The sequence below is a fragment of the Poecile atricapillus genome, chromosome 2 (assembly GCF_030490865.1).
Source record: "Poecile atricapillus isolate bPoeAtr1 chromosome 2, bPoeAtr1.hap1, whole genome shotgun sequence".
In the NCBI taxonomy this organism is placed as follows: Eukaryota; Metazoa; Chordata; class Aves; order Passeriformes; family Paridae; genus Poecile; species Poecile atricapillus.
In genome coordinates this window covers 68376407-68397862 of record NC_081250.1, presented here as the reverse complement: position 1 = coordinate 68397862, position 21456 = coordinate 68376407, and the positions used below count along the sequence as shown (strand labels likewise).

Here is a 21456-nt window from a genome sequence, read left to right as displayed (position 1 = left end):
GAATGTCATGGCATAATTTCTATTGATTGAATTAAAATAGTTCAAAAACTACATGTAACAAAAGTCTGAAAAGCCTTCACATTTAATATTTTTAGAAATTAGTTTTGTGGCTACTCATATCAGGTCCTTCAAATGACACTCACTGTGTTAGATGAACACACTACCATGGCTGAAAATAAGTGCAAGGTGACTAATTCAAAGATGTAGCATTCTGGTTTTCAGATCTCAAAAATATTTAAAAGGTTCTGACTGCATGATCAGCCTCTTCCCTTGCTTCAGAACTGTTGTTTGTAAAAGCACTTCACCACATAGGTTACCAGTATTTTTTTCATTAAATTTCAATTATTGATAGCTATTTTTTAGGTCATTATTAGTTCTTGGGACTTTTTCTCAGATTCCCAAGGCACTCTATATTTATAATTAACGTGAGCTATGCAGACAAAAATTTTGAGAAAACATTAATCTGATTCACAGTTTAATTAGTATGGAGAACAATAGATTTTCAAAACATTTTCAGTTTTACTGAGAAAAACCTGCTAATGAACTATTTATAGCACACTTGAATCTATTTTTGTCAGTACTCTAAGGACTGACTTAGGACAAATGGGTTAAAAAACAGGAAATGTGGTTAAATAAGTGGGTAATCTCTCCAGAGAGTTTCCAGTTTGCCTACACGTTCACATTTTCTTCTTAATGTGCTTTCAAAACAACATTAAGTACAGTACCTTGAAATCCATCTCCGTTTAAAGGAGGGAATGTTTCCAGCAATAGCAGGAAGTGGCCTAGTGAGAAATTTCACATTCTCATTTAAATTAAAATGAGATTCTGAAGTCCCTATTTTTAAGTAGGTTTTCCTGCTTTAATGACAATGGAGGAGTTGTATGACATTTAACTTGGCTCAGGTGTATCATATGGATCCATAAAACTGTGAATGCTGTAATTATGTCTTTCATTCTAGACTGGTGTTAAATAATTACTTTCCACTAACTTACCTTTGCCTTATAAATGGTATTTTTTTAATGTACTTAGGGTATTACCTGTATGTATCTGTTAATATACTATGCACATATTTTTAAAACACTTATAATCATGTTTGAAGGTTGTAAAAATAGTGTTACCAATCAGACTACATAAATCTTACTGTGAAGTAAGGAATTTACTGACCATGATAATGTCCATTTAAATCTCCAAGATGTGGTATCTGTATTTCTTTGGGCAAACAGAAGCAATAAGTAAATGAAAGCCATTATTTACACTGCTTATTATTTGGTTTGTGACAGCTACTAATTATTAACTTTTTTAAAATCAAATTAAAAAATATTAGTGGGTCAAAATGAGGAAGGAATAGAATAAACAAATAAGGCCACTTAGGTGGTGATAAAGGTTGTGACCTGGTGGATCTCCTGTATTTTGAGAGCTACTGCCATATATGTGTTCTGCTCTTAGCATCCTGCAAGCAGTTTTCTGGAAATGTTTTTATTCAGGGCTAACAACAAAGCATGATAGCAAATGTATTTTTAGTAATTAGGAAGAAATAAGCAGGCTTTTCTGGCTGCCTTAATTTAGAAAACAGGCCACTGTTAGCTGAAGCTGATTTCCTATCAACTGTCTTTTAAGGGAGAAACCTTTATGCTGTTGTAAAGAATAAAGGTAAGCTGCTTTGTTATGTCCATGGGGAAATTCCAAGTCACATCTCTACTTTTTTTAATAGATATATATTTTTTTAGCATCTGTGGGGTGTCAGGTTAGATTACATCACTGTGTGGGTGGGGGCACTTCAGTAAAATAGCATAACATACTCATGTACCAGTGCTGTAGTTCATGAAAGGCTCATGCATGCAAACAAGTTAGGTTTCTGTCTATTCCTATAAGTTAGGGAGCTATCCTGAGAGGTGTAGGCTGCTGGGAAATTAAAAGACTACTTTTCTAAATGGGGAATCACATTTACTGTAGTAATTGCAAATAGTTGCTAGCTCTTAAAATAATTTTCCAGAAACATTAAATCATTTAGGGCATTTTCTAATGAGGCAACTACAGTTTGTTATTCTGGGAACATACAAAATTAAACAGACTGTCAGTCACATTAAACTTTCCCTGGTTATAAATATTAGATTTCTGAATAGTTTTGGGGGCCAACACGTTTTTTCAAATGCATTTAATGCAGCCTCAGGCATGCTGTGCTTTTGGTCCTCGTACATAGTAGATGGCAACCTTTTTCATGTCATCCTGGGCACTTGATTCTAAATCCAAATTGGTTTTGGGTTATTTTATTCAAATCCCCATTAAGTGCTCTGAAAAATTCAATAAGATTGTTCCTTCATATGAGGAATATTCCTTCATAAATACCTTCCCAATACTTCCCAATATTGGGAATTCCCAGTAATATAAACTGTTTTTTCCTATATGTACTTCACAGTCCAGTACCCTGAGTCTGAAATATTTTATATGTAAGGTACATTATTAGTGATGTTTATTTGGAATCCTGCATCCTAAAAATACAAATTTTTTGGTATGCATTTGAATTTTCACTTTTATTCTTTGCTGCTTCCTGTTCATTTCTTGGTATAAGGTAGTTGATAGATCTTTGCATGCACTGGAGGAGTCAGGCAGTGATCCATAAGTATGGGAAGCCTGGAATTATCTGTAGATCTTGTAAATTAAAAATTTTCTACCAAAACACCTCTGCACAGATAACCTTTTTTTTTTAAATTGTTCAAGCAGGTTTTGCATGGAGGCAGTGCTGACTGCTCTTCTGACCTGCTGTGACCTCAGACAGTGTTTTACTCTGTAGAGCCTCTTCCCCCTCCCAGCCTTTCTGCCTTACCTGTTTAAATGTTTGGGGTTTGGAAAGAGATCACTTAATTTTAACTGGAAGTTATTGTTTAGGTTAGATTGAAAAGTGAAATTTTGTGGTGTGTGGGGCAGCTTGGTTTGTCAGGAGGATACATCTAAGCTTGAAATTCCCACATGGACTGCGCAGGGCAGGACAGGGCTGACTTGGTGTGTTGCAGAGCACAGTCTGCCTTTTCAAGAGCTGCAGAAATACAAATAATTGTCTGCCATCCCAAAAGGAATCTTGCTTACTATCCTTCTGTAACAGGAGTTGCATTGGGGAAGAGTGTGACCACACTAGAGATTGTGCCACAATAATTTTAGTTAAAGCAGGTATTAAATACTGCTATTGCAGCTGCAGTGCAGACAGAACCTAGAGGAAATTTAACAGTTAAAATCAGACTGTTTAAAGAAGTTACATCTACATGGCTTTGTGGATACCATTCATTAGTTTCTTTTTTAATGTGCACTATGCAGCACTGATTAACGACTTGCAGTAGATGTGTGCAGCTTTTTTTTTTCCAACAGTTTCACATAGCAAATTTAAAACTTAGAGAAGAGCTGCGGGAGCTTAACTGACATACAGTTCAGAACACTTCATGTGTGACATGCTGTAAAGTTTGGCATGATATATATGAAGCTTAGAAATTAACATTTCCAATACCATTTTGCTTAAATCTGGCAATAGGGTGTAATGTAACTGTAAAGAATATATATATAAAAAAATTTAAAAGCCAGTTCCTTCATTAGAACAGAGCAGATGAAATACTTTTTTGCATTCATCCTCCTCTAAATTTACTATCAGAGTAGCAAATGAAATGTCCAGGAACAGGCAATTATTGCTGTTCTGCTAGATATGAAAAATATTAATCTTTTTGGATCAACAAATTCTATACATTATTCTTTTTCTCAGGAAAGTTTTCATTACAAAGTAATCAGGAAAAAAGAGGTTTCAGACTAATTGACTGTTACTGGTGTAACCCACCAAACAGAACAATAAATTGTAAAAAAATATTGCGTACAATTGGATGTGTCTTAAAATGCGAAACTTCAGACTCCCAGGCATCAGTTTTCCTATCTCTACCAAGTCATGCTCAAGCCTTAAGGCCAACAAATTTAGTGCTCTCTTTACAGAAGCACTAAGAAACATTGCTACCACCAGCTGCAGTTACTTGCCTGGTTAAGTGTTGACCTCCTACAGAATGGTCTCAGAATGCTCTCTGTTGTTCCCTAAATTGGTGGCTCTGTGCCTACCCAACACTCATTTCTGTTTCACTCCCTCAGAGCTTAGGTTTCTAATAATGCAGTCAACTCAGTCGTGAAACAGGACTGGTAGCTTAGTCAACATATTAAGAACTGTTCAGTCTTCTTTATTAAAAAAAAAAAAAAAAGGCAGCTGTCAAACTGTAAAATTTCCTGTGGATGGCTTTTCTAGCTCTTCCAGAAAGGACCAGTAGCTTTCAATATTCCTGCATGATTTCTCTTTAACTAAATTTGCCTTTTTCCTTTTCTTTTGACCCTTCATAGCCTTTCATCCTCAATGTCTGGTTTACTGCTGATAAGCAGAGGTACCTGCTGACATCACCTGCTTTTTTCTTAAGTTATGTGCATTTATCCTTTCCTCCTCCTTTTTGCATGCAACCTAAGAGGCAAGCTAAAAGGCTGGTTTGGTGAGAGGCAGCAGCAAGGCTGGATTCCCAGTTGTCCATCTCAAATGAGGTTCCAATCTCACAAGAGTTAAAAGTGTGTCAAACTCAGTCTTCCTGGGTTAAAATTTCCTGTGTGTTTCTGTTGTCCTCACTGAAGTTCAGTGCATTCTTTGAACTCTTGAGTCTGCAGAAGGCTTAAAAAATGTTTAAAGCTCATATCATCCTTCACACTATCAGTTTACTGTAGAAGGACTGGGAACATTTGAAGACCCGTGTTAGCTTCTGGCACAGAAAAAGCAGCTTGACGAGTTCAGTTTTACTCTGTGTGCAGCCTTTGCTCTTTTTTTGCATGCAAGTTTTTGTAGCCTCTCTGTGTTTTAAAATTACACATGTGGTATGTGTAAATCCCAGCTCTTGCAGGATTATTCAGTCACTTTGGGGGTTTCATAGTATAACGATGTCATATAAGTACTTGGGGGAAACATATCTCTGAGAACTACAAGTGGGACACTGGTAGCACTACACCATCTGAAGGTCTCCTGAATGACTCCTGTATTGGCAAGCTGAAAGTTTGGTTTCTGTTACTCCTCAGAACCACAAACTTTTTGCCCTTCTGCTTTTCCCATCATTCACACAGTCATCCTTGCTACAGCTTTACAGTGTTGCTAAAATTGCTTTGTAACATAGACTGACACATTTAAGTTGTAAAAAATTAAAAATAAAAAAAAATTAATAGGTCATGTAAACTGGAAATTAATGAATAATTTTGTTATATATTTCTCTGGTAGAAAGTACAGTGGAGAGTCCAGAATTGGAAGTTGCTATTTTAGTTTCTGTCAGCCATTGTGATAGTTGATGGCTGAAACTGTCCTTCATTTTTATGTCTTAAGTCTTCCCATCCATTTTTCTTTAGAGTAATGCTGGGGCTTTGTTAGTGGCAGCTAGAATTCCAGAATTCAGTCTTTGGTATTAAGAATAGAGTGGGAGTGGAATGCATTTATGTTGTAACAGAATAATAACATTTTCCTCAGAGAAATTGCAAGGGCTTGTTGAGACTTTCTTTAACACATTTCTGTCAGAAGCAGTGGAAAGGCATTGTATTTGTGCTTCAATATGCTAAATAAGAGGTATTTTAGACTTAAGAATGTTATGTTTCACTTGATTAGCCTAATAGTTGCAACCTACAGTTACATGGTGCATTAGCTTTCAGTGCTGTATAATAGGACTGGCAGCATGGTGTCCCAAAAACTGTAATTGCGTGGGCTGCTGAACAGTTGTAGAGAAAGCTGCACAAAAATTCTATTCTAGACAGAATTTTTTCATTTTGAAATGAATTTCACAACAAATTCACAGTTGGATGCCACTGCTTGTATTACCAGTGAATCATACTCCAGAAAAGTAATACTTTGCTTCAGCAAAGCCTGCCACAAACAGTACAGTGATATAAATCAGAAATTGGATATTTTTTAATTGTAGCTTTTCAAAATATAGTACAGTTACTAACTATGCCTGCAGGTCCTGACATTCCAATATGTTTGGCTTTGTCTCCACATCCAAAAATCAAATCCTTCACAAATAAGAGAAAAGGAAGGGCTGGGGGGAAATACCCTTTTTACTTATGTTCTATTTGTGGTAGGAAACTGACCCCCCCCAGCAGCAATGATTGTCATAAAACCACATATTTCATAGCTTAGAGCAAACCTTTACACACTGACCTTTTATTTCCAGCCTAACTTCACTGATGGTCAGTTCACTTATTCTTTTCTTTCTTTCTTGTACCTGTGTTGTCCTTCATGTTGCATAGCTCTACCCCTCTTTCCCTGTCTGGTTCCATTAACTGGAATTTTAGAGTGCTGTTGAATGTTCTTTCTGTCTTACCAAGACAAGGTCTTTCAGGTTATTAAATGCTGCAATTAAGGCAACTGCAGTTTCATATACATAGACTGTCTCTACACTGCATAGCTTTGCACAGTTTGTGCTGAATTATTTGCTCTTAACTTGTAAAACCTGTCGAAGAAACTGAGGAAATATTTGTGCTGGTACTGAGCTCCCTGATCCTGCAGTCATTGCAGGACTGAGCCTGCTATGAAAGGTCAGGAACACCTAATTATTTCTTGCAATCCCAGTAGCCCTAATCTCCTTTAAGTTCTTAGCTCACTCATTTGTCCTTGTGTGTGGTACAAGGATGGAAGATAAAATATGTCTGATTATGCCCTTTCACTGAGGTTTAAGTTAATAATTATATCATGCAACTGGGATAGGCTAGCAATACGCAATACTAAGCTACTCTCACTTAATTTTTACCACAGCTTCCATCTCCATTCCATTTACGGAATTCATTCTGAGTTCTGGCACAAATAAGTATTTTGCCTTAGCTGAGAACCATCAGACAGTGGTGTGCAACACCTGCCATTAATGTTGCTGATATTAGTATTTCATGCTTTTAGAAATTAACAGTACTTAGCAACTTAGTTATAACAGTGATGGCAACTTGGAAACTAACTCTTCATGAAATACCTTACGGAGAGTTTCTGCAGATATAGAGATAGCAACTTTTACTAGCACAGTCAAAAGCTGTTTAATTCGGGTGCTTACAGCAGCAGGCAGAATTAGCAGCTCCTACCCTGAGCCAAGTTGCATGAATGCATGAGAAGAGGCACACTGCCTCGGGGGTTTAGGTGGGATAGGTGGGAAATGAGGATTCTTCCTTGGAACCACATCACCTTTTACACACCCCGCTTCAGTCTCTATCCTTTCACTCACCTCCTTGATAACACTTCTTCCCTGCTCAGCCTGCTGGCCACCTCTGCAGAAGACACACGTGCCCTGTGTTTGATATGGCAGCCCCCTCTCTGTACTTTCCTTACGGCTCCCCAACAGTAGCAGGGTTTGAGTGAGATATGTCATTAGGGAACACTCAGCTGGGCCAGAGAAATGCTGTTTAGGTTACAAATGAAATTTTGATTGACTGAGGAGCATGCCATGACAGTGCTCAGGTATCCCTAGAGAAGGGAGGCTGTCGAAGTCTGAATCTTGTGCAGCATTTGTGCAAAAGTAAAATCACAGTTCCCACATGAAAGATCCTACTGTCACAAGATGAGGCTGGTAGGCAGACAAAAGCTGGATACCATATAGGTTTGCAGACCAAAAGCAATGCTTTGCACCCTGAGGTTTAACTGCAGACCAGCTCCCAAATTCACGCTGCACCTCTTGATGTGATTTGCATACCATTGTTCAGTGTCTGGTCAAGTTGTATTTGCTTCTGGGGTGTGATACAAAGTGTTCAGAGGACATAAACAGGGCCAGAATGAAGTAAAAGAAGGGAAACAGTAGAAGAGGAAAAGGAAGGGGGTGTTACATTTCCACATATACCTGTGATCTTTTGGTGTGGTTCAAGTATTGGTGTGTAACATTCTTGCTTTGTTTTGCAAGGTTACGGGGCAGGAGAAAGAAAGTCAATTTCATAAAATTTCTAGTGTTGCTTTATTCTTCCCTCACTGATTTGCTAAGATGAAAGAAATTTTTAGTTTGCAACCTGGTATACAATACTATTTGACTTCTCTTTGGGTTAATTTAAATGGAAAAAAACTACTGAGATTTTTAAGGGGAAGAATAAAGGTAAAGAGAAAAGGCACTAGAGATGTTTTGGAATATGTGGAGAAAGGCTTGTATTTTTCTAACTTCCAGACTGCATCCCATTGGACATCCTAGATGTTTGCTCCTGACAGTCCTGTCATCCTTGTGTCCTACTTTTATAAAATTTTTATCCATAATTGTCTAACAAAGAAAAAGTGTCACCTTTTTAGATCTTGAGACAAGTTGTGTGGTCAATGGTTAAAGATACAAGCATGACTGAGGTGGCAGTAGAGAGATGCTACTCTTCTCACAGAACAGCTCATTTTTATGATCTCTGGTAACCCCTTTTTTGTAGCAGGACTAAGTTTCTGCATCAGTGTTATCTGAGGAAAGGTGGAGCAAGTAAGATGAACTGATTAAAAGTTCACTTTGTAATTTTTATAGCATTAGCCTTAATCACACTGTGATCTCTGAGCTGTATGGTCTCACCAGTCTTTGTTGATGATTCTTGTATTTTACTGTCAATTGAATATATTGAAGGGAGGGATGGGGTCATTGCACTTTCTCTAATTAATGGTAGACTAATCAAAATCAGAAGTTGAGGTCATGTGGATCACTAACCCTCTCTCATTACTTTGTTTGTACTTCCAGAATTTATACATAATAAGTTGAATGCTTTCTAATTTTTCTTTGCCTACAAAATGAGGTGGCCATAAAAATAAGTGAGGCAGTTTTAGATTTTTGCCTTATTTAAATCTTAGACGGCTGGAGTACAGGCTGGGAAAGTTACAGAATTACAGCAGCAGAGAGTACTAAGAGCTTGTACTAACTAAAGCACACATTGCTGGATGTTCTTCTGTTTAGAATTCACTTGTTAGTGTAAATTGACAAGCATTTCATAAGCTTGGCAAGAAAATGCTTATTTGACTTCTCCACCTTCCCCAAAAGGAAATTTCTACTAAGGCATGACATCTCCTATAAACTGCCATGAGTAATATATTCTGAACCACTTTCAGATAAACAAGAGACCTTGCTATTCCTATCTATAATAATTCACAGATAGAGAAGCTGATAAAGTAGTAAGATCTTGAAGACTGTTATACAAACAAAACCTCTTGTCTTTGTTCTTTAGAACTTATCAAACTGTGGTGTATGTTCTGTGCCATGGTGTGTATATTCTAGCAAAACATCCAGAATGTATTTTTTTAATAATGCTAGTTTTTTATTAAATTGCAGAATTGGTGAAATTATGTTGCTAGAGAAGAATACTAAAACAGGAACCTACTGGCTTTTTTTAACCTTCTGCTGTAAGGAAATGTGCCTTTCTCCATTTGATTTGAAAAAGGAAATAGACTGGTGGTGTGGCTATGGAACTTTCTCTTTCTGCCTCTGATTGCAAAAGTAGTAGTAAAAAATGAAAATAAAAAGTACTGTATTGAACAGCAGAATATTATGGTGTTGTTGAGACAACAAAATGAAAGTAATTATTTTGTTTCTTTTGTTTCAGGTGTCAGAAACTACTTGAAAGAAGCATTAGTGAATATCATTGCTGTGCATGCAGAGGTGAGGAGAAGCTTCAGATTGTATCATACTTATATTCTTATGATTTCAGTGTACTTTTCCTGGTAAATCCTGGCTTTCACCAGGGTTTTTTACCCTTTTATCGAAGTGTCTTCATTATAGGTGTGTTTTAGAGTAGGTTTAGCCAACCTGTTATGCAACTGATAACTTTTTTTATGGGCAGAAGATTAGTAGTTCCTGTTTATCCTCTCTAACACCCCATTACACCTTTTTGTCTCCATTATCTGATAAAGAGGAAAGCCAAATTCTAAAGTTAAATTCTCCTTTTCCATGCAGATAATATATAGATATATAGCTAGTTATGCTGCTCTCTTTCTCTGATTATCTTTATTTTCCACAACATCTGTAAATTAACTTCTGTTTCACCTTGAAAGAAGTGTTCAACACATGCCACTCAGAGTGAAAAGCCAATATATGCTAGTCTTCTACATACAATGGAAATAGAAAAGCTAAATCGAGTTTTATAGTCTTTGCACAGCACAAATACTGCTTGAAATACCTAAGTAGGTAATGGCTACCTAGGCTAGAGAGTACAAGTTAAAGTATTGCTTATAACATCATAAGATCAGAGGGGCTGCAGTTTTTTAGCCTTTTGGGATTATTTGCAGGAATTTTCTATGGTTCTTTAAGTTAAAGCCTGCATTTTACATAATCACTCCTTCTCATGATCAAGAGTGTTAACAGATTACTGTTGCTCTTGGTAGAAGCAGTAGTAGTAATACTACTCTTACCTTCCAAAATACCACAAGTATGGCTACTCTTTTCCCTGTAATTAAACTATAATGAGATTCACTTGAGGCTTTTACTTATCTTATTCCTTTTTAAATTACAAGGATTCATATAAATTAAAATATTTTCAGGAACTTCAAATTTTATTTGCAGTATTTTTGATACTATTTCAGTGTTAAATTATAGCAGAAGAACTTTCAACAAGCACTGTGATTTTACCAAATGCTTCCAAATGAGGGAGTAAGAAACACTAAAAACATATACCGACATGACAACAATTTTTAATATTGTTTTTCAGTGTAGTGGAAATTGATTAAAATGTAAATTAGAAGTTGTGCTTTAAAAAATTCAAAGGCATTTGTGACTTATTGAGCTAGGCTTGTAAGCATGCATACTTGTTAAAATGCTGCAGCAGAAAGGTGTACTGCTGTGCTCTCTTCATTGAAACCAATACTGATTCTGGACTAAGTAGCATTGCCTCATAAATTTCTAGATGTGAAATATTACAGAAATATGGGAACGTGTATCAAGCCAAAACTCCCCTTTCCACTGCTGAAATTCTGTTAAGCTGTGTCAGGTTTAAGTTTAGTTAGCAAGACAGCAAGTTTCTGTAGTTTGAAACAGCAAAAATTAACCTGTAGATGAATAGCAAGGATAGACTGAAATGGAAGGAAAATTGTTTCTCTACCTTCAAATTCAAATTTAGCTGAAATCAAAATAAGGGCTTCTTATTGCAAGTTTGTGATTATTCACCTTTTGCTGAGAATTATTTTTCCTGGATTCTGTAAAGTAACTTCAAGAGTGCTTATTGCAGGCAGAAATATTCTCTTCTCAGATGCCCAGATCCTTGGGCACGTTCTTGGTATGTTTGTGTTGAATTGGTCAGCAGTGTTTGGTGCTGAGTAAGATGACCCCTTTCCAGCACTGGTAACAGCTGGTAGCTGACATTTATGGGGTGAGTGTACTTGGCAGGTGGTGCAGACCTGCCTTTTGGAATGGTCAGCCTTTATGGGATGCCTGCTACACAGCTCTTTATTGAAATCACTGAAAACTCTGTAGAAATCTTTCTTTCTTTGTTTTTTTTTCCCCTTGCTTATTTTTACATGTGTGTATTAATATCTTCTGTCAGTTACTAAATTTCCGTGTCAGACATGGGATCTAAACTTTGCGTAAAAGCAAAGGTATTCTAGCAAAACAATCCACTACTTAATTCTTTAGACTATTTCAAAGCTGAAACTGGGGAAGTGTTTCAAAATTTTATACATTTCATTTTCCTTCTTGTACCACTCAAGTCACATACTTCAGCTTACATATACCACCACTCCAGCTTCTTGTGTCATCTTCTCTCCCAGCCCTGTGCAGTTTAATGCAGCTTTATCATCACCTTTAAACTTTGACACAAGTTTGGTCTGTCTAACCTATAATCTCACTTCCTCCTATATTCCAACCTCTTGGCCTGCATTTTCCCAAATTCTCTATAAAATAATCATACTTTCTTTTTTCTAAATCCACAACAATATCTCACTTCTGTAAAGTTCCCTTTAAGGAAGATTGGTCTCTTCATACCTTGCTTCAAGCATAGATTTAATAATTTTGTATTGCTGTTACTATTCTGAATATGCCACTTTTTACAAGTTATACAAATAAGCGGTTAAAAAGATGGTCTTGACGCATGGGAAAACCAGTAAGGGTTAATTTTTTTTGCCAGGGAGCTAATAAATGGCAGCAGAAGCAGAGTCTAAGTCAAAATCCGTTGACATCCTCATACTCACACAGGCTGTCAAATGTTTATCTCTGCCATAGAGTATAATGACACTAGCCATTCAACACTGGTCAGATATAAAGGAGTCTAAAAGAAATAGCAAAATATATGGGTAAAAAGCGGCTGAATGTGTAATTGTGTCAGTCAGACACACAACTCTGAATTAAAGGTGCTATCTACAAGACAGTGGTCTATCTACAGCCCCGTGACTACCTGCATCCATCAGCCAAAAGCACATATTTTGAAGTTTAGCTGCCTTTTGGTATAGCAAGGTTATCACAAATCACATAGCCAAATTTGCTGTTAACAAAGGGGATTGGTCAAAGTGCAGGGCAAGCATCAAAAGACATCCTTCATATTCTAGTTTCTTTTGAATTTTTTGTATATTGGTAAAACTGAAGGAGACCTTTCGGTCAAAGAGGTTTATGTTTCTTATTGAAATGTTAGTATTGAAAATATTTCTATTAATGCAGGTGTTGTGCTTATGGTTCTTCTTTCATAAAACCTAGGTGTTTACCATTTCCAAAGACTTAGTTCCTCGGGTAATGTCAAGGGTTGTAGAAGCAGTCTCTGAAGAACTGAGTCGACTGATGCAGTGTGTTTCATCCTTCAGCAAAAATGGAGCTTTACAGGTACCTGAATACTTCATATTGTCAAACATCTGAATCTAGAAAACTGAGAATAACAGACAGAGGTATAATCTGGGTATTTGTTTGATTTATTGTAGCAGTGAAAGCAAGGAGATAAAATGGATTAGTTTATAACGTATTTCAGATTTATGGATGAATACCCTTCGGGATACTGATTCTTGGGTTTGATTATATTTTTAGGTTATCTTTGTATTAGATGGCATTAAAAGGCTACCTGTATCCTATGAGATAAAAAGCATTGTAATGGTATCTCTTTGAAATGTTGTCGAATACTCTCTTTGGCCTGACATAAAAAAATCACTTTAAAAGAAAAAAACAATGTAGTGATATTTTGAGATTTAAAAATCCCTAACACACGATGCAGTAAGATCTTGTAAGACTTTGCAGGACTAGTCATTTGTTTGTTATACTCTCTCTACAATACCATGTTGTTGTAACATGGGCAGAATAGCTTTATTGTCTTTATTTACAGCTGGATTGGTAGTTGTACTTGCTATTGGGTAAGCTTTAAAGGATGCTAAGAAAAATACCTTTTTAAAAAAAATCCCTTGGAGTCAGATTGCTATGGCTGTAACAGAAAAAGAGCAAATTCCCTGTTTGCATTGTACGTGACAGCATTCTTGCATTTTGATGGGAAAATAATTAGCCAGTTGTAAGCCTTATTTTCAAATTGCTTCTAGTAATGGCATTGGACAGAGAATTAGTATAGGAAGATTGCAGCCAAGTAGGATTGACTCTGTATTTAAACCAAATCCATGAATAACAACGAAGCTATGCCTATATCCATTTTGTCTGATTAAACAACCCACTATAGGGACTTGCTGCCTAAACCCATAATTGAAAGTCTTATCCTCTCCTTACTGTAAGTTTGTCATTCGTGGTCATTTTCTGTTCCTCTGAACATGGAAAATCCTCTCTGACAGACACCAGCAGTGTGAGAGTCGTGCAAGCCTTGTTAGGTTGAACAAAAAAATTCTCATTCAAGCCTCATTCTGTATTCCCACATCCCATGACCCACAGTTTTGCAGGGCTCACCCTTCCACCAGGTGAACTTAGGCTGTGGTCCTCGAGAATGGGATACTGGTACCTCCTAAAATGTAGAAGAGACTCTAGAATCTCAGGCATAGGACTTCAAAGTCCACAGCTCTTGAGCTTGGAGCACTATGCAAAAAGAGGTAAAATGTTCTGTGTCGAGAAAAGCATTTCTTATAAAATTTGGGGTGGCTATGTTATATTTTGTGCCACCCGGTTCTGGCTCTGAAAAAGCATCAATTTTAGCTGTCTTCCTGCCTAGAGGAGGGATGAGGGAGATACCTTAAAGCCAAAGGCTTTCATTAGAAGTGGAATTACTTTTCTGTGTTGCATTGTTGAAAGTTTTGTTTTGGAAGATTAATGTCATTGGTTATGTCTAACTGTAGATCAGTTACTGTAATGTCTAACTGGATTAAATTTCATCGTTATGCTTAAAAGAACAGAATGTAAATTTTTATGAAGTTCACTTTGTATTTTTAAATGTAATTACTTCATGATCTCTTGCAGAATGTTTCTATTTCATATAAAAGTTATGATGATAATGATTGCTTTTCAAATACCAAAGGATGATCTATGAAGTTTGTTTAATCTGTGAGTTCAGTCTCCTCCACAGTTCGCCTAAGTGAAAATTAATACCTGGGCACACAGTACAGTGCAGAAGTAAAATCCCCAAGCTCTTGTGCCCACCAGGTGACAAAAAATAAACAAAGTACAATCATTCTACTTCCTCAACTGATGGGAAAAAAAAAAAATACAGAAGAACCAAGCATAGAATGTGTATTGACAGATTTTTGTACTTTTGTGTTTTTCTTCCCTGGCTAAGCAGTGCTGTGAGAAGTTAAGCTCACTATATTTCATTTAAAAAAGAAAAAAAAAAAAAGTTTCTTCTTTCTATCACAGTACAGAAAAGGTGAAACAGAATTGAACATTTATTACTGTTACCAAGAGACAAACCAGTGTTTTTTGACTATTACACAGTGACTGTGTAAACAGTTTGACTTGAATCAGAAGTATGAAATTGTTCTTTTGAGCAGTATCCTGTCAGAACAGCGTGGCAACAAAGAATACAGGAAATAAATTGTTAAAGCCAAGGCTTCTTACAAGGGCAGAGTGCAATAATATTTGCCTCTCAAGAAGATGAAGCTTTGGGATATTTGTATACATTTGGTGAAAGGACGTTGTGTCATTGTTTCAATATTTGTGTTTCTGTCCTTAGGCAAAACTTGAAATCTGTGCATTGAGGGATACCGTGGCCATATACCTAACACCTGAAAGCAAGTAAGATGTGCTGTAATGTCACTTATTGCAGTGTAATGGAATCCTTGGTAAACATGCAAAAACACAAAATGTGAATTTAGAATAAAGGAATTTTACTTCAGATAGAATATGTGATCTACTGTGTAAATGTACAAAAAACAGATGCCTAGTAAGATAGCATCAGTTGAAAGAAAACAGTTACTTTTTTGTTGTTTTTTACTTGGACTTTTAGACACAAACTAATATTTGCCACCAAAAACAGATTGTAAAACTTCTTAACAGCTATGCAGCTGGTGAGGATAATTATGCTAAAGCCAGACACAAGCAGATCTTGATGAGTTTTATCCAGTTTTTCACAGCAGTCTCATAAAACATAAAACAAATAACCTGCCAGATGCATCAGAGAGCCTACAGATCCAGATACTGGTAGGGTCCCCTTATAAGGATATGTAGAATTAGGGCTCTCCAGAGGCTTATATAATACCCTGCTCCTTCTCCACACTCCTAATCAGAGAAAGGGAATTTAGCTTCACACTGTCTCCTAGGATCAATGCCTTCAAAAGGCTTTCACCACTTTGTCATTTCTCACTGAGGGAAGACCAAAAATAAATAGTGTAGGGGACACTCACACACATTAATATAAAGGGAGAAAGAAAAGCATTAGTACCATCAGTGGCTGATGCAGCCAAGGTATGTAAAAACAGGCTATAGTAGCTGTCAGCAGTTTTGAGTAAAGTTGATTGACTGAAATTTCTAGGTGATTATAGTGGGGATTGGATATGGGCAGATTCACTCATTATTTAAATTACCTTCACTTATTTTAAGATTGGCATTACATGTCTCTGCAGGTGACAATTTGGTCATCTTATCTAACCAACAGTTTTGTGCAGGTCTTACTGTGTCTTCATTGGGTCACACCTAGTGTCCACTGGTGTCACTGCATTCCAATTCAGAGTAGTCACTTCCCTATTCTGAGTGTCTGATAGTGACAAAGACCTCTAAAAAAAAACTGCTTGGCACTGGTGCTCAGGTTGGATAAAATCAAAATTATATTGTCTGTAATAGGGCAAAGCACAGTGAACCCTGAAAGCTGGAGCTTCGTAAAGGTTTTTTTATCCCTGGACTAGGAGTAGTTGCCACAAGTCACCGTATTAATCTTTTGCTGGCAAGATTCTACCTCTCTGTGCAGGTCCTGCATTGTTCCCTCATTTCTGTTCCAGAGCAGGATGGAAACCCCATCTTTGGAGTTAGTCAAAACTTGACTGGATAATCAACCAGAGAAACCTCCTCTAACCTTGAAATCAGCCCTACTTTGAGATCAGGGCTGGACCTAAAGTCCCTTCCAACTATATTATTCTATGACTCTGTTACCTCTATGCAAAGCCACTGTAGTACTCTTTGTAGGCACCCTTCTGTAAGGCAGACTGCAGTGGCCTGTCTACTAAGCACAGAGAGACAAAATCAGTGTTTTATATGTTCTTCCTGTCACTTAGTTGTAGGCAGAAGGCAGATTGGCCACTACCTCTTAATTTTTTAACAGTCCAGAATGTGACAGCTTTCAATCAGCTGCTGATTTAACATTTGGTGTTGATGTATGATGTACATTGCATTGGGAACATCAACATACCCGCTTGACCCCATGACTGTTTTATGTTCCATTTGCACATGGATGTCAGGTTTCAGGTAAGTATTTTGTCAATTTGTTGAAAAAAAGAATGGATAAAATATAGCATCTCTACATAGGATTTATAGAGAGAAACTGTAAATGCTGAGTCTTGTACTAGCAGAATATGAGTATTTTTGTTTTCCTTGCAGATCAAGCTTTAAGCAAGCTTTGGAAGCCTTGCCTCAGCTCTCAAGTGGAACTGACAGAAAGTGAGTACAATGCACCCTCTTGTTTCTTTTATGGTCCTTGGAGCCATTGCTTGTTACTCTTGTAAGAAAACTTTGTTATAAAAGGGGTAACTTTCACTGTATTTGACCCTTCTGAATGACAGAGCAGAAGCCTATTTGGACAGAGTCAAGAATAAGCTCAGTCCTTGTCTTGTTCATGGCCTATTAAATTACCAAGAAGAGCCAATGGCTTTGTGACATATCTAGCTTGCCCATCGTAGTCTTATCAGTTCACTGTAGCTTTTTACTTGTCTTGTAGTATCTGTCTATTTTAGCCTTCCTTGTTAATCTTAAGGTTTCTGTGACTTCAAATGTATTGTTTTACTGAATTTAGTAGCAATAAAAAAAATGGCCTAGAACAAAGTTCAGGTTTTTGCAAGCTGATATATGCGGAACTCATAAAACTGGCATGTTTCCTTTTAAAAATAAATAAGGAGGGTCCATGGCTCACTCTTAACATCAGGAGGAGGAATTTTGAGCTCTTCCTTTTCCACCATAACAACCTTTGACAAACAGATTGCTTTGCTACATCCAGCCTGGTATTTGGTAGCCTATTTTAGAACCACAGTTTAGTAAAGTAAAACTAGGGCAGATTTGTAATGAGTAATGTAAGTATAGATGGTTTGAACTAGAGATTGGTTTCATTGTACTTTCCTGCATCAAATCAGATTGCACGTAGCAGTCAGAATTTAGAATATTTCGTAGACACATAAATAGACTATTTGTGCAGCTGATGGTCCATGGTCTGTGCCTTCTTCCAGATGTCTTCTGTCTATGTAGTCAAACCTGCTCTTTGCTAGCCACAACAAGTCTCAAGACACCTCCTCCTCTTACTTAGCTCTTGTGCTTTATTAAAGTTAGAAATCAGTTTTGAGTAAGGAGAGATCTTTTAACTCAAATTTTCCAAAACACCTGTAGAATTTTTTTTTCACTTAGTCACAAGTATCTGAGCTTCATGAGACAAATGAGACTCAAGAACTACATCATTATTACATCTGCCTCAGTGTTCTGAGTCCCAGACAGAGCAGAACTTGTTCTGTTTCCCAGGTCACTGCATGGCAATTGTCATTGTTCCAGGCAGCTCGCTGCAATTGACATGTATTTGTGTAAAGTAACGCATTCGTGCTCTGATTGAGACCTGCTTATGTGTGTTCATTCACAATCAGTACTGATTAATGCTAAATGATTAATTTAATTGTTAATGCTAAATGATTAATGTGGACATGATCATTTTCCAGGGGACCCGCTGAAGAAGCAGATACTGATTTTTTGGTTCAAGTTGCTATTCTTGGGCTAGTTTGTTTTTTTTTAAACACACAGTGTAATTTTTTATTTTTCTGTTACTGGCTATTCAATAATGCAGCATGGCAAAAAGTTCAGGTGATACATGTCTGCCCTATATGGCTTGTTTTTGAAATAGGACAGAAAGTTCAGAGATCACATTGTTCCCTAGATTAAAGAGAAAATAAAACACCCAGCCAAGACTGCAAAGCAACTTAATGCATCTCCACTGTTACAGTCAATATTTTCTACAACAGGCCTGCACCTGTAGTTTGTGGATTATAATAAATACTGTCCACTGTACCAGCAACTTTCTTGACAGCTTGGTAGATGTAAATCAGTTATTGTTATGCCCCCAAATGAACTCGTACACAGTTTATGTATTAGGGACAAAACAACATGATTGGGGTCAATTAATCTTTCTCCCAGAACAGTTGTACTATCTCCTACTATCTTTCAGTCATGATACTTAAGAGAAATCTACAAATATCTTCTAAAGGCAAGGCTGAGTACTGAAATTTGCAATTCAGCTGCACAAGAAAAGCAGACAGTATACCTGAAATCACAGACAGAATAATCAAAACTTGTGGTAACTGTTCCCTTTTCAGAATCTCCTAAAGTTGTAACTGTTTTCCCTTTACAGGTTACTAGAAGAGCTGCTAAACAAATTCAAAAGCAGCATGCACTTGCAGCTGACCTGTTTTCAAGCATCTTCATCAGCCATGATGAAGACATAGACAACAACACAATGCAGACAAATATGCTTAAACATTGTACATTTTTTCTGGACTGCTTTAATTCCTTTGAACACTCTAAAAAAACCTAAAAATAATATCACTGGAAAATAAATTGAGATACAGCTTTTTCAGTAATGTTATGGGATGTTCTGTTGAGTGAGACTTCAGTTCCTACATACTTTGATAAAATGGTTTTCTGTCTACTGTATATCACTCTGTGGAGGGAATTAAGTCAATTTTGTTTACATACACTTGTTCATAAAGAAATATTCATTGTAGTTCTGCAGTCTCAGTTTCACTTGTTAAAAATACATTGAAATGTATTTTTAGCAAATGTCAGCCTAAATTTGAGTATTACTTATGTTGTTCAGTGTATCAGTCTTAATTTCTAGGTGTATAGTGATACTGAAGTGACTAGAAGGCACAAATTCTATACAATATATAAAAGTATGTAATAGGCATTACCCCCTAGAGCTGACAAATAAATGTCCAAATATCATATTAAGTACACTGCTTCTTTTGCATTTAAAAATGGTAACTTTTTTTCTGTTCTCATCAAAAGTTTTGGTGTTTTTAAGTCTGATTTCTTGGAGGCTTTTATTTTCTTACTTATTTTTAATTAAACATATTGCTGCCTCTCTTGTTTCTCCCTTCTATTTGAGTATCGATGGTAACCTTCACATCTGAATTAAGATCTGCTTTAATTGGCAAGTAACAGAAAAGCCCTCTGAGTTTATAAGATTAGTAGAAAAAATGTCCAAGTAAAATACTCTTTAGTGTTACGGAGTAGAATAGTTAATAGCTTCTCACATAGTAAGGAGGAGCACAGTATATCATTTGTTTTGCTTCTTCCTTCTTACACTTCTTGTCTTTCTTGCTTTTACAGGTTTACTACTGCTGTCTTTCTCTTGTTAGTCCTCTTTTCACCACTAGTTATTTGATTTGTATGGGGGGAAGAGGGATTCAGGAGAGAAGAGCAGTTTTGTTGCTGTTGTTTTGGGGGGGAAAGATGGGTTTAATTTTATAACTGATATCATGGCTTGGAATTAAATAATTCAGTAGTAATATATTCTTTCTGTAATTACAATCATTTGAGTAAATCGTTTCAAGAATAGTGCATAGTTTTCAAACAATTTCTTAATGTCAGCTCAGTTTTTTTGCCGGTTCAATTATGTGCTTTAAAAATGCAGCATGCAATTCCTATAATATGTCATTTTGGAGAAAGTTTGGTGCACATGTAGTTACTTGTTAAAAAGTTCTGTGTAAGTAGTAGCAGCGCATTGAATGGAAGGATGAGTCTTCAAATATATGTTATTATCATTAAGCACCTGGAGCAATGTTGTTTTGTTAAGTGTTGTCCATTCTACAGTGGTCATAGTCTCAACTGCTGATATTAACTGAAATAGTCATCCAGTCGTGTAAAAGATTTCACTTCAGAATAATAAAATATTAAGAAATATGGTCATAAGCTCTACTTGAATTCCTTGCTTTCCAAGAAATGTGATTTCTTTGAATTTTGCCAGTCTAAAATTTCTATATTTGTATCAGACATGTTCTAAGTATTGAAAACCTATTCTGTTATCTGTACTATCTGCACATACATTCAGACATCTCTATTGTAAGGTCATTCTTTTACTCATCTTTTACTACAGCAGCCTGTTGCTTGTCTTTAAAACCTGAAGTCAGACTTTTATGTAGGTGCTTCTCTGAAGTAACTTACGCCTCAGAACATCTCATTGACGGCAACGAGAATAATGTGGAATCGGATCAAAATATTCCTTGACTTCCATCTGATATGAATAAATGTTCACAGTCAAGTCAGAGCACTGCATTTGAATAAATCCACTTTGTGGATTAAGGAAGTCAGCAAGCATCATGCAGCAACGGGAGGTATTGGAATCCCTTTGTGTGGAAGGGGCCTTGGGACTGCTGAGGCTTCATAGCCAATACACAGCAGGCTACAGTTCCTCTGAAAAGAAGATTCAAAAAAACAAGAAGTGGTCAGTGTGGGCTTTGCAATAAAAAACTGTTAGAAGGTACAATTGGGTTTAAAAAGTGTTGTTGTTGAAAGTGGGAAAATACAGGGAGACCACACCAGAATACACCATCAGTTACAGCTTGCAGAGAGGAGATGCAGCAAGGAAATCGAAGTAACAGAAGTGAAAGGCTCTGACATTTAAAGTAAGGTAAATGCTGAAAACAGTACAGGGGAAAAATAAAGTGAATTATTACATGACCTTTGAACCTCTAGAAAAATCTAGAAAAATTGATACAAACTGGAAAAAAATTGTCATTGAAATAAAAACCTAGAGAGCTTTATTCCTTACATAAGTGAAAAATATAGTGAGTAATAAGGCTATAAAATATATCTGACTAAAAGTAAGTAAAGACATACAGGAAAATTCAACCATAATGTGCTGTGCTGAGATATTCAGCCTCTGGAGATGCTGAGGCATTCTTCTATTATTGTATTTTGA

General features: G+C 36.6%; 1 protein-coding gene across 1 annotated transcript in view; it reads left to right on the top strand.

Moving 5' to 3' along the window:
• The window catches only part of EXOC2 (exocyst complex component 2), a 125769-nt gene extending 104748 nt beyond the window's left edge, over window positions 1–21021 (top strand). The window contains exons 24-28 of the mRNA XM_058832779.1: window positions 9565–9620; window positions 12639–12761; window positions 15028–15089; window positions 16884–16943; window positions 18886–21021. Of these exons, the coding sequence (XP_058688762.1) occupies window positions 9565–9620; window positions 12639–12761; window positions 15028–15089; window positions 16884–16943; window positions 18886–18979 (395 nt within the window). The 3' untranslated portion in view covers window positions 18980–21021. The remainder of the gene's footprint in view (window positions 1–9564; window positions 9621–12638; window positions 12762–15027; window positions 15090–16883; window positions 16944–18885) is intronic.
• The last annotated feature ends 435 nt before the right edge of the window (window positions 21022–21456 follow it).